Consider the following 13808-nt stretch of genomic DNA (forward strand, 5'->3'; position numbering starts at 1 on the left):
CCCCATCTAGTTCCCCTAGTTCACATTTTCTTATCCTTGGCACTCGACATATTAAGAATCATTAGTTTAAAGAAGTACGTCTTAACCAATAAATACTAATTTAATCGATCTAAACTGACATTTTTTTAACTGACATTTTTTAACTTTTTTGACATTTTTTATACATTTTTTTTAACTTTTTTAATGATTTAAACTGACATTTTGCCGTAGAGGTAGAGGGCCCCCAAATGTCCCTAAAACTTTTTTGTTCCTAATTAGCTGTATTTCGAGGAATCTCTTACAGACCGGTCGCTATGACGTCCTCCCGTAGAAAAATCCCTACCTACAAGTAAGAGTCTAGTTCGAAAACGACAAGCGTGACCGATTGAATCAAAGGACGCTTTGTGCACCTGACTTTTAAAACTGCTTACAATATCTTGGAAACGGCTTCAGAGATGGTTTTAAAACTTTGAGGGAGTAATGTTTGGAAAGAGAGTAAAACAGGAATTTAATGGTATTACTCTTTTTATTTGATAATGTTTACTTTAGAAAAAAAAACGTTAAACTACGATTTTATCAACATATTAAACGAATGAATTTTATTCAATGATTAAATATTTTTAATTATCAATTCACACAAGCAAAAATTTTCGCTAAACATAAATTTGCATTACTGAGACATTTTTGGCGAAAAACAAAAAACGGTATTCATCCCTGTTTGCGCGCCCTGGTAATGAGTGCAAATAGAAGTTTTTCTGAAGACCAAGGTAGTGTTAGCTTTAATTTCAAATTTAACTAATTTTATATTCAATTGGAGATTCTAGTGGTGGGACGACAGGGCTTCGTTGGGACTGGTGCACCCTCTCCTCCTAGCTACACCCAATATCTACAAGACAACTATTATAAGATTATAATTGCACGAACTACACAGGAAACATAAAAATATACGACATCGTTAGCCTCGTCAACTAGTTCTCCTGCTATGCATTTTCTTGTCCTTGGCAATCGACATATTAAGAACTATAAGTTTAAAGAAGTACATCTTAACCAATAAATACTACGAGGGCTATTCAGAAACTAGGGAACATTTTGTAATAAAACAAAAACTAGGTACATGAATAATATTTTATTATATACATCTGAAAGAGTGGCCAAAATACTACTTTTCTACATAGTCACCAAACAAATTAAGGCACTTATCGTAGCGGTGGATAAGCTTTGAAATTCCTTCGTCATAGGAATCTGCCGCCTGCGATCTCAGCCACTCAATGACGCACGCCCGGAGCTCGTCGTCGTCATCAAAACAATGTGTCGCTAGCCAGTTCTTCATCTTCGGGAACAAGTGAAAATCACTCGGTGCTAGATCGGGACTGTAGGGTGGATGTGGGAAAATCTCGAATTTGAATGAGTCAAGAAGTTCTGCAGTTCGATTTGCCGTGTGAGGTCGACCATTGTCATGAAAAGACAAAAATTTTTACGATAACTTTCCTCGGCGCTTGTTTTGCGCAGCTCTTCTAAGCTTGCGCAATGCTTGGCAGTACCGATCAGAGTTGATTGTTGCACCACGCTCGAGAAAGTCAATAAGCAGGGCACCTTGCCTATCCCAAAAAAACAGTAGCCATAATCCTCCTCACTGACAAGGTTTGCAAATTTTTTTGTCGTTTTTGGGGGAACTTGTCTGCCCCCACTCCATGGACTGCAATTTTGTCTCGCAATTGACGTGCTTCGCCCACGTCACGTCACCCGTTACGATTCGATCCAGTAAAGAATCACCATGTGTGTGGTAGGTGTCAAGAAATGTTAAGGCTGCTCCCATTCACTGACCTTTATAGAGATATGTAAGCATTTTTGGCACCCATCTTGCACAAAATTATGGTAGCCAAGCTTGTGAGTCACAATTTCAAACAACAAAGTCCGTGAAACTTGTGGGAAGCAAAGCGAAAGCTCCGTTATTGTGAAGCGACGGTTTTCACGAATCTTCTCATGAACTTTGGCGAGAAGATCGTCTGTCACAATGATCGGGCGTCCACTCCTCTCTTCATCATGCACGTTGGTTCTGTCATTTTTAAACCGGATACACCATTTTCGCACTAAACTTTCATTCATTACGTCGTTGCCATACACTTCGCACAGTTGCGGATGCATTTCTATCGGTTTTTTGCTAACAGAAACCATATTATGGACCGCACTTACCAACTGGCGGGATTTGAAATTGCAGCGCACATTTTAAATTGGAATATTGGGAAAACGGGCAGCACCGAGATGTTCTCGTTTTCACGGCTGGATGCCGACTCCCGACTGAAGCTACGAGCACGCGCACACCAAAACATACGTGATCACCACGTGCCTAGCGGCGTCAGACGGAAACGTTCCCTAGTTTCTGAATAGCCCTCGTAATTTAATTGACGCAGTTTTTGCTGATTTTTTCTTTTCAGTCGGTAATATGACTTTTGGCCGTTTAAAAGAATTGTGAACAGCATGATTAATGAGAATTTTGATGCATTATCAAACACTAAGAAATCAGAAAAACATCAATTTTCGCTAGTTTCTGTGTCATTAAAAATAATTCAGGAAAAAGTTATTTTCATGACATTAGCACTAACCTGTGTCTAGCACTAGCACTAACCATCCATAGATAAAGAGTATCCTAGATAAGATTAATCTTACTTTTAAGCCAATTTCACCTGGGTAAAGTGGGCAAAGCTAAACTTGAGATTCTTCTAAATGGAAGAACAAATCTATGCCTCCATTTTGCAAGAAATGTCTTTTAAAACATCTATACATAAAATTAATGTTTAAATAGAACTATCATCTCCTTTAACGTAGTCCTCCCTGCTAGTCTCATAACCAATTCCAATGTTGTCCCTTCTTCATTGCTTTATTATTTGCATTAAAGAAAATGATTAAAAGACGAGAAATTATGTTTTTGATTCCAAAATAAATCACAATTACCTGTCTTGCAAATTGCACCTTACTAAAGACATTACCAATTTTTTCAGAAAAGAACCGATTCATGCCTACATTTTCCCGAAAAAAATGCCCACCAAGGGCGCCGGCAGAAAATTTTCCAGGGGGGGGGGTGGCAGACTCCAAAATAACATTGGGGGTTGGGTGACAGTTTTGGCGGCTTGTGGCAACAAACTACGACTTACCCCCGAAGAGGACGAATTTGCAATCAATTTAAAATCCTGAGAAGCTAATAACAGCAACTATATTTTAGGCTCCCCAGTTGCAATAAAAGTAATGCCACTCGGTGGTAGTACTGGGTTCAACCAAGTTGATTCACTTTATTTGTAATGAAATTATACTACATTTGGTGATCTGTAATTGCGCATCAGCTACAATGAGGTGGGGATGAGTCATTGTTTAAGTGGGGGTAGAGTAGATTCCTACAAAAGTGCATTTTAATGGACAAACTGCTTACTCTTCGTGAGGCTTCAGATAAATGTTGAAAAAGGTAGGGGGAGAGTAATTAATCAAAATGTTTCTCTATATAGCTAAAATGTTATATTCCCATATCTACCAGCACAGAGGTGGAAAAGACAAGGCACGTCATCATCAGCCCCGCCATGAAATTTCTTTGGGGTGGTAAATACTGCTAGGAGCTTAGTTTTCAACAATTTTCAATAGTAATATTTTTATTTTTCTATTTATATGAAGTACTAAAAAAATATGTAATGTACTTATCGATAAGAAAATCCTATTGTAGAGGTTGTGATTGCTTCAGTTATGTAAAAGATAAAAAGTCTCACAGAATTTCCATCCGTACAAACACTAATACTCCTTTTCATACAACCGAAATTCTTTAATAGTAATATTAATAAGGACTTTTCACCAAAATTACTATTCAATGCCAAATTTTTAAGTATATTCAAATTTTATCCAAAATTGAAATTGCAAATTTAAACGTAGAACGGTATCAACGTACAATTATTGATTTTCTTTATTTAATGAAGCTTAGAGAGAAACAATTTTCTAAAGATAATGGAAAAAATGTGTCAATTAAAGTAAAAGTATTTAAAAATGAAAAAAGTAAGTAGCTACAAAAAATACACAAAACAATAGCTTACTTAAAAAAACTAAGATATAAATTCCCAGTATTAAGTTGTTTTGAGCAATGCCGATTTGGTTATCAAACACCAAAATACTTAATGTCTTTATTTTCAGTGTTTATAAAAAGTAACGCATTATCAAAGTAATTTATTCAAAGTAAAACATTAAAACTAAGATAAAGACAACCAAATAAAACTATTTGATTCAATATTTTAAATTACATTTTTAATGCCAAAAGCCAGTAATTTGACACCTTTATATTTCATAAGTGTAAAAAATTTAATCTTTTTCAAAGTGACAAATAAATACGATCACTCCTAGAAGCAAAAAAAAAAATTGAGAATAAAACACAAAAAATGTATCCGTTCAGGGGGAAAACACAGAAATTCTTAGCATTACATTCAGGGGAAACATTCCTGATTATAGCGGCTTCATATATCAGCTCATAGATACTCTTGAAACGCAAACAAAAGTTGAAGGCATATTTTTACCGAAATTGCCCCTTATTAAGTTGTTTTCCTTGTGTTTTCTACAATTATACGAACTTTCTTATGTTCTATTAACTGCACTAATCACTAATAAACAAATATATATTTAAGATTACCATAAAAAGCTGATTTTTTGACTGAATGTTATCAATAGTAAGGCTCTTATACTTTCGTTATTGAAAAGTGTCGTTATTTACTTACCATTCATTACTATGAAGAATTTTTTTTTTTTTTGTTTTTTTTTTTTTTTTTTGCTCTAACCAAATCATATAGAAAAAATGTTTGTGGAAAACTGGTTGGGCGTTACTCAGTCACAAATTAGAACTTATATCTTCCTTATTATGGATGAAAATGTATTGGTAGGAAGCCAACAATGGGGCAATAAACATTTTTTCCATGTTTTTTACCTATTCTGCTCTCTTTTCTTTGGTTTCCTTATAATTACTTAATAGTTCCTAATTTACAGGGGGGCATGGCCCGCCCTGCCCTCTTGCCGGCACCCATGATGCCCATCAAAATTTCTGCGCATAAAATTATGTTCTATCGAAATAATTATACCCTTTCACCTCTCCGTTAGCCTCACAAGTAATTCCCATGTTGTCCCTTCTATATTGCTTTATTATATAATAATAAAACATTGAAGCCTTATGGCCTTTACTAGAGGCAACGCCTGATCTGATCAACCTAAAAAATAATTATAAAAAAAAGAAGTTAAATTTTTAATTCCATAATAAGTCATAATTACCTGTCTTGCAATTTGCATCCTATTAAAGACATTCCACATAACAACACCAACCACTGTGTCATCCCTCAAGTAAAACACAACACCTTTTCCATATTCTTCGCCTGTTTTTGGTGCGTGAGGAACAGCGGACACGTCAACAGCGGGAGTCACAGCAGTCTGGAAAAGGACAGATACATAAACAACTTTAAAATGGAACGTATTATACTCTAGTCTCCTAATTTTCAAGTTCAAATAATAATAAAATAATTGAATTAGGAAACACAGGGGCGGTTTTCGGGGGGGGGGCAGAGGAGGCACTTTTCCGGGGCGCAGAAATTTTAGGGGCGCAAACTTTCAAATAAATAATCTTATGGTTATATTCATTCTTGTAATTCTGAAATTTTATTTTTATAAAAACAAAGTAGAGGACGCAATTTATAAATGCAAATAATTAATAAATTTTAATTAATTAATAAAATTAATTAAAAATAAAAAATAATTAAATAATAATATTTAAAATAATCAATTCAAAATAGCTAACAATAATCAAATAGTAATAAATTAAAAAATAAATTAGAAATTAATTAATAAACGGAAATATCAGGGCTACTTCACACTTTTCCACTCTAAAAAAGTTGAAAAAGTGCCTCGTGGCACGAAAAAAGTGACCAAAATAATATCAGTTTACACAGTCGGAAGTGCATCTCAAATTCTCGATGACGGTATTCATCATTCCTAAATCTTTATTTTTTCATTGTGCTTCTCTTTATCGTTTATTTATATTTATTTTGTATATGAAGGTACAATAAATCGGTGTGCGTGTGACTGAACCACCGTGTAACTGAACCCCAACCAACTGAACCCCTGTAACTGAACCACCGTGTAGCTGAACCACCTTGTAACTGAACCACCGTGCAACTGAACCCTCGTATAATCGAACCCCCGTGCAACTGGACCCTCGTGTAACTGAACCGCCGGAAAACTGAACCCCATTTAACTAAACCCTCGTGTAACTAAACCCCCGTGCAACTCAACCCCATTTAACTGAACCCCCATGTAACTAAACCCCCATGTAACTAAACCCCCAAGTAACTAAACCCCAAAGTAACTAAACCCCGTGTAACTGAACCCCGTGCAACTCAACCACCGTACAAATGAACCCCCGTCCAGCTGAACCACCGTGCAACTGAACCACCGTCCAACTGAACCATCGTGCAACTGAAACACCGTGCAACTGAACCCTCGTGTAACTGAACCATCGTGCATCTGAACCACTGAACTCAGATTTTCAGTTCTCTAAAATTATTAGGTAATATCATTGGGTAAAACACAAGTTAGAATTTTTACATGTTCAACCTTGTTGAAATTGTTTGTTTCTTAAATTCTTGATATAAACGCCTGTCAAAAGTATTCATTAAAAAGCTTTGCTTTATTTTTGCAAAAGAAAAAGAAGATCCGATGTCACAAACCATTAAAGCTGATTTATTACTCTGTTTTTTAGATGAATCGGACCTTTTGGACGTTAAGTAATAACCATATGTGTCTAAAATATTTGACCTTTGTGAATCTAGATATCAAATTTTGATCAGATGTCCTTGAGGAGATTGCAACTAAAAAGGACATGAGAGAGGGACTGGTTGCACTCCAGACTTTTTTTTCAACATTCCTTCAACTTGCCCTGAAAGTTTTAACTTCATATCCTCAGGTTTATACCCTTAGCTGTTCTCGACACATTGCAGATACAACGTCTTTTAAAACTGGATGCACTTTGTACCTCTTGATTTAGTTGAAGATGCTCCTAAATATTTTCCAAACAATGTGACGGCTGATACCATCAGCCATTGTAAATGTTCCTGCTACTTCCTTTTCACAACCAATAAAGGAATAAATGCTTTTTGATTGTGTTTGGCATTCTTCTTGACATTTCCCTAAGGTTTGACCTTAATGCTGCCTGCTTTTTTTATTTATAGGACCAAACATTCCGTCTTTTCTTGATAAAAAAAAACTTACATGTTAACAATAGGCAACTTGTATAACTTACAGCCCTTGCACCAGAGGCTGAGGGCAATGAAACAAAGTTATTTAACTATGGTATTTTTATTTAACCATTGACCTGTTTTAAATAAAATGACCGTCTCAAAATTTAGATCAGATGTAATTGGGAAAAAAACAGGGTGGGGTGGAAGCCCTCTGATCACTTTTAACTTTGAAAAAGTGCACTGGAACTTTTGATTTCCAATCGACTGAGCCCCCCCCCCCAAAGTTAATACAATTTTTTTCTACAAAAACCTTATGCGTTAGCAATGATCAACTAGCCTAACTTACAACCCTTGCCCCAGATGCTGCTGGTGGGGTTGTTAACCCCAAAGGCATGGTTATTTGACCTTCAGACTATTTTGAACAAAATGTTTATTTTTATTTTGATCGGATGTATTTGGGAGAGGGGGAATGTCGGTTGGGAGGGAAAGTCTGATTGTGCTCTGATTACCTTTGATTCTTCAAAACTGAACTTGAACTTTCAATTTCCAATCGAATGAGCCTCCTTCCAAAGTTTTTACGACCATCCCTTCAATAAAAACCTTAAATTTTAACAATTGGTAACTTGCAATAACATACAGATTGCTCATACAGGTGTATCAGCAATTTTTTTTTGGAACAGCTTAGCGTATCAAGATGAAACTTCTGGGGCAACTACCAGCTACTACTGCTATTAATACTGCTGCTACTACTACTAATTCAACACTATTATTACTACTACAGCTCCTACTACGACCTCTGCTACTATTCAACTAGCACTATTAAGGCTACGCATATCAAGTTGAAAATTTGACAGAAGGGGGTATTTGAGGGGAACTTGAACTAAATCAAAAGACACTATGTGCATGCAGATTTTCAAAATGGCGTATCTCAAAAAGGGATTTGTGTATTAAGTAGGAACTTTCAGAGAGTGCTTAAGGGGAAAGTCAATTCACCAAAAGGAAATATGTGCATGCTCAGGCCTGGATTTACCACTTGGTCCCTAGTCCCGGAGCTAGGGGCGCATAATGCCAGAGGCAGCAATAAGTTATCACTGAGTGATTTTTTCCTGACAAAAACTGGACTGATGTGATTTATCGTCGCCAGGTGCACTCTGCCGCCACGCTGCCTATTCACAGAAAAGTGACTTTAAAACAACACAGGAATTTCATGGTCACTTATAAACTGTCAGATTTTTCCTAAGAATGGTGGCTAAGTGTTCGGTATTGCCCCTCTCTTTCATCACTTTTCGCTCATCAGTTTGTTTCTGGTAATTGCTTCCATTAGTCCCGAATTTTTGGGAATAACCCTGAAAATCTTGCAAAAACGGAGTGGCAAAAACGCTTGGTTCTTAAGCGTCAAAGCTTTAAATCCGGCCCTGTGCACGCTACTGCTAAGGCTATTACTATTTTAATTACATTTACTACTACTGCTGCTGCAACAACTACTACTACTAGTTCAACTGCTACTTCTATTGCAACCACTTGTAAGCTAAAAGTATTAAGATGAAAATTAAGCAACTACATGAACATATAGGTTATAAAAAGGATATATCGGCAATGGGATAGCAACAGCTAATCGTATTAAGTTGAAACTTCTAGAACTTGAAGAGAGGAATCGTCAGCTGACCAAAAGGCAATATGTTAATGCTACTGCTTCTACTAGCACTAGTGCTTATTAATATTACTACTAATACTATTACTGGGACTATCGTTACAGCTGTACCTAACGGTAATGAACGGTGTGAAGGTGGAATTTTCAGGGAATGTTGAGGGTGGAAGGTGAAGTGAATCACATCACGCCATCTGTATACAGGTTGCCAAAGGGCGCATCAGCAATATCCTAGGGACAGTTTGGTGTGTTGAAGAAAATAAAAGGTGCTATGTGCATACTGCTGCTAATTCTACTACTGCTAATGTGCAAGCTAAGGGTATTAAGGTGAAGCTGTCAAGGAATATTTCGGCGGATAATGAACTGAATCAAATTGACTATGATTATGCACAATTTCAAAAGGGTTACACAGCAATATCTCAAGAACGGCTTCCATTAATAATTCAGACCTTTCAGGTTGTGGGCGGGGGACTTCGAACTAGCCAGAAGACTCCATGTATATGCTACTAATATTACTACTACGATTACTGTAACTAATAATGCTAAGAGTATTAAAGTGAAACTTTTAAGGAACGTTTAGAGGATGTTTTAATTAAACAAAATATTATTTGCAAGCAGGTTTTCGAAAGGGCATATAAGCGATGTCAGTACTTGTCAATTAGCTGGAACCCACGCGATATATTATATAGGGAAGATGCTTCAGAAACTAGTCAAACGGGTTTCTTTCAATAGAGAATTGGATTACAGACCGTGGTTTGTCACTGCCTTTACAATATTTACAACTTTTGTTTTTTGGGGTTTAGGGGGAAAAAAGGTACCTAGGTTAGGTTACGTATTTAACATATGCTGTGCTTTACCCGCCACTCCTATTGTGCAAATATATAGCCGAAATTTGTTTCTAAACTATTACATTTTCATCCTATTCTGTTTTATTTCATTAGCATTAACCAAACTTCACTTCTTGCGTGGGTTCCAGCTAATTGGCATGTACTGCGATATCCTATATATCAGAGACAACGCTATAGCGTTGCCTATAGTAAAGGCCATACGGCTCCAATGTCTTATTATTTTTTTTTCCGTCAGGCACTTCATATGGAAGGGGTCGTCGTAAAAACTTCAAAGGGAGCTCATTCGATTGGAAATCAAGGGTTCTAGTGCCCTTTTTAAGGGTCAAAAATGATTGGAAGGCAACTAACACCCCTTCCACGCGCACCAGTTCCCCAAACACATTCAATAAAAATTTTGAGATAGCCATTTTGTTCAGTGTAGTTGATTTTCCGATAGAAATTATGTTTCTGAGGGGGACACTCCCTCACAGCTCTCAGGTCACGGGTTGTAAGTTATGCACTGGGGGCATATAAGGTTTTTATAGAAAGCTTTGTCGTAGAAACTTCAAAAAGGACTCATTTGACTGGAAATTCAAAGGACTAGTGCCCTTTTTAATAGTCGAAAGTGATTGGAGGGCAACTAACCCTCCTCTCACGCCCTTCTTTTCCCCAAACACATCCAATCAAAATTTTTAGATATCTATTTTGTTCAATGTAATTAAAAATTCATAACATTGGGTCTTTGAGGATAACAACACCCCCCCCCCCACAGTCCTCAGGGCAAGGGTTTTAAATTATGCACTGGGGGCATATAAGGTTTTTATAGAAAGCGTTGTCGTAGAAACTTCAGAAAAGGCTCATTCGATTGGAAATATAAATGGCTAGTTCCCTTTTTAATAGTCGAAAGTGATTGGAAAGAAACTAACACCCCTTCCATGACCACCATTCACCATAGATATTAATGTAAATTAGTAAATAAATCTTAAAACGAGAGAAACTTAAATTGAATATGAAAATCAAGCTTGAAAGGAACAAAAATAGGTACAAACAAGAGTTTTGGTATCACCTCCTTCACTCACTGTAAGTCTAAAACTTACAGCGTCATTGGCGCTTTACTGAAAACTATATGCGTCTCGAACAGTCTTGGAAAGTATAAACAACATCAAATTGAATATTTGATGTATAATGATATCAATTGTTGAAAGACAAAACTTAAAACGAACAGAAATTAAATAAACAATCAATGCAAACAAACATACATTATATATTAAAGTAAATTAATAAATAAATCTTAAAACAAGTGAAACTTAAATTGAACATGAAAATCAAACTTGAAACGAACAAAAATCACTACGAACAAGAGTTTGGGTACCACCTCCTTCTCTCACTGTAAAAATCTAAAACCTATTGCGTCATTGGCGCTTTACTGAAAACTATATACGTCTTGAACAGTCTTGGAAAGTATAAACAACATCAAGTTGAATATTTGATGTATAATTATATTAACTGTTGAAAGATCCATCAGTTCAAGAATTTATTTCACTGTAATTGTATTTTTATTTTATATAAAAATAAAACTACAGTAAGAACTGGAAAAGAAAATATTTGTAATATAATTCGTTTTTAGTTAAGCGCCAGTGACGCAGCAGGCTTTTGGTTTTTATTTACAGTAAAGAAAGGAGGCAGCATCCAAACACTTGTTTGTAGTGAAACTATATTCGTCTTGAGCAACTTTAAAAAGAGTTAATAAATTAAACTGAATATTTGATGTGTAATGATATTAATTGCTGAAAGCTCATCAGTTCAAAATGCTACTACAATTTTATTGTTTATTTTCAATATTAAGTATAAAAGAAAATATTTGTCATAAAATTGGTTTTCAGTAAAGCGCCAATGACGCAGTAGGTTTTAGACTTTTACAGTGAGAGAAGGAGGTGATACCCAAACTCTAGGTTGTGGTGATTTTTGTTCACTTCAAGCTTGATTTACATACTCAATTTAAGTTTCACTCATTTTAAGATTTATTTATTAATTTACATTAATATCTATTGTACGTTTGTTTGCATTGATTGTTTATTTAATTTCTGTTCGTTTTAAGTTTCATTTATGCTTCAACGGGAAAATATTTTTTTTCGTTTTAAGATTCATTTTCATATTCAATCCAAGCATTACTCGCTTTAAAATCTATTTATACATTCATGTTATTGCTTGTTGTATGTTTTTCTATGATTGTTTATTTAATTTCTGTTCGTTTTTGGTTTCATTTATTCTTTAACAGTAGGCCTAACTTCTGGTCGTTTTGAGTTTGAATTTTAACAGGTATTTGTATCTGCTGAGCTTAAGTTTAAAATGGCCTCTACTTTTCTTTGAAAAACGTATTTTTCGGAAAGTTCTTTTTTAATTAATAGCTAGAAATATTCTTGAAACTTTTAAAGGAGCTAATTCGATATATAGATAAAAGTTGTAGGGCTGTTCTAGAGCTATAAAAAATGTGCTTTAATCCCACTTTCTAGGGCTACAATGATGAAAAATACGTGAGGGCTAGGACACGTGTTGCGGTTGAAGGATTGCCAAAGATTGTCCTTGTTTGCCAACCATCTAGAACCAAACAAGGTTCTTGTCCATTATTCAGAAAACACCAAGAATTTGGATCTGTAAGATCAGACAATAACCGGTCTGTATTCGGAGACAATTAACTTAGGCTCAAGGGAAAAACTACAGTAAATTTTTCGTTATTCATATTATTGACTTACAAACAAAGTAAACATACCACTCAATGCCTTTTCTTATGCTCTTTCCAAATATAATAATCATTTTTGTCGGAAATTAATTTTTACCCCCACCCCTGTATATACCAATTAAGGGTATATATTTTCAAATTAGGGGTGTGTGGGTAAATTTTATTTCTGATGTAAATGAGAGGTAAGTTTAAACTTTCCCCCAACCCCCTAATGTGCAAATATATACCCTGAATTGGTATATATAAGGGGGGGGGGGGTAAAATTCAATTTCCGACAAAAATGGTTATTATATTCGGAAAGAGCATAAAAAGAGGCATCGAGTGGTATGTTTACTTTATTCGTAAGTCAATAATATGAATAACGAAAAATTTACCAAAACTACATTGTAGTTTTGATTTAATTAAATATTTTAATATATAGAGTTGGTATTTTGGCTAGGTTAGGTTACATTTTGCGTGCACCGCCTTTATATTTAACCCACCCCCCCCTTAATATGAAAATATATTGCCCAAACTATATATATTCCCCAAACATCTCACTTGTTTCAACCCGTATATCTGTAAATTGAATCATCTTGGGGGTTTTCTGAACAATGGACAAGTACCCCAAACGAAAACCAGGTTATCACCTAATGAAGTTGACAGATATCATAAGGAAATGTTTAAGGGAAATAAGAACTTCTTGGGAGGGTTTTAAAAGGGAAGCTCTCCATCGATTGAGATGGAGGAGGAGCGTGTGTAGCTGTGTTAGCCTTAAGCAGTCTGACGCTGCAGTAAGTTGGTAGTAGTAGTAGTAATGCTAGTAGTATACATTCCTTAATAATAAAAGAGGAGCATAATATTTTCAGTTATGTGTTTATTGCATTAATCACACAAAGACTTAATGTCATAAACTACTTTTCCGTTTATTAGTATGAATTTAGTCATATTATTCACTTATATGAAACTTTTCACATAAATTTTCATATCAAACATTCGCTAATATGAAATTAATACTGACTTTACGAAACTTGCAAATGGGCTATTTGCCGAAGATATTTGAGCTTGTCAGTTTCATAAGAATATCCCTGAACTTTCATAGACAACCTTTCAGCAATAACTTTGTATTTGCCTCTAATACCTTCTATGCCGTTTTGTTCTTGAATGGCCAATAATCTTTGAATGCCGATGTCACTTTTTATTCCTTTAAATAATTTCCAAACTAATTCCGATCTTTCAAGAAGTTTCGCCATATTGTTGTTTCCCAGAACCAAAATTCTTTTGTCATCATTTTCTCCTGAGTCAATGAGAACTAAATCCTTATATTCTTGGGGAATCGAAAAAGTTCACGACTGTGGCTCTCTTTGCCCAAATGTTTTGTTCCGCCTCTC

At 35.4% G+C, this 13808-nt stretch overlaps 1 protein-coding gene across 1 annotated transcript in view; it reads right to left on the reverse strand.

Annotated features, from left to right (window-relative positions):
* Positions 1-13808, reverse strand: part of LOC148953298 (apoptosis-inducing factor 1, mitochondrial-like) — a 71687-nt gene that overhangs the window by 4390 nt on the left and 53489 nt on the right. Inside the window, exon 9 of the mRNA XM_089088468.1 lies at positions 5266-5421. Coding sequence (XP_088944594.1) covers positions 5266-5421 — 156 coding nt within the window. The remainder of the gene's footprint in view (positions 1-5265; positions 5422-13808) is intronic.

The sequence above is a fragment of the Artemia sp. Qi Xiang Cuo genome, chromosome 4 (genome assembly GCF_049724085.1).
Source record: "Artemia sp. Qi Xiang Cuo chromosome 4, ASM4972408v1, whole genome shotgun sequence".
Lineage (NCBI taxonomy): Eukaryota > Metazoa > Arthropoda > Branchiopoda > Anostraca > Artemiidae > Artemia > Artemia sp. Qi Xiang Cuo.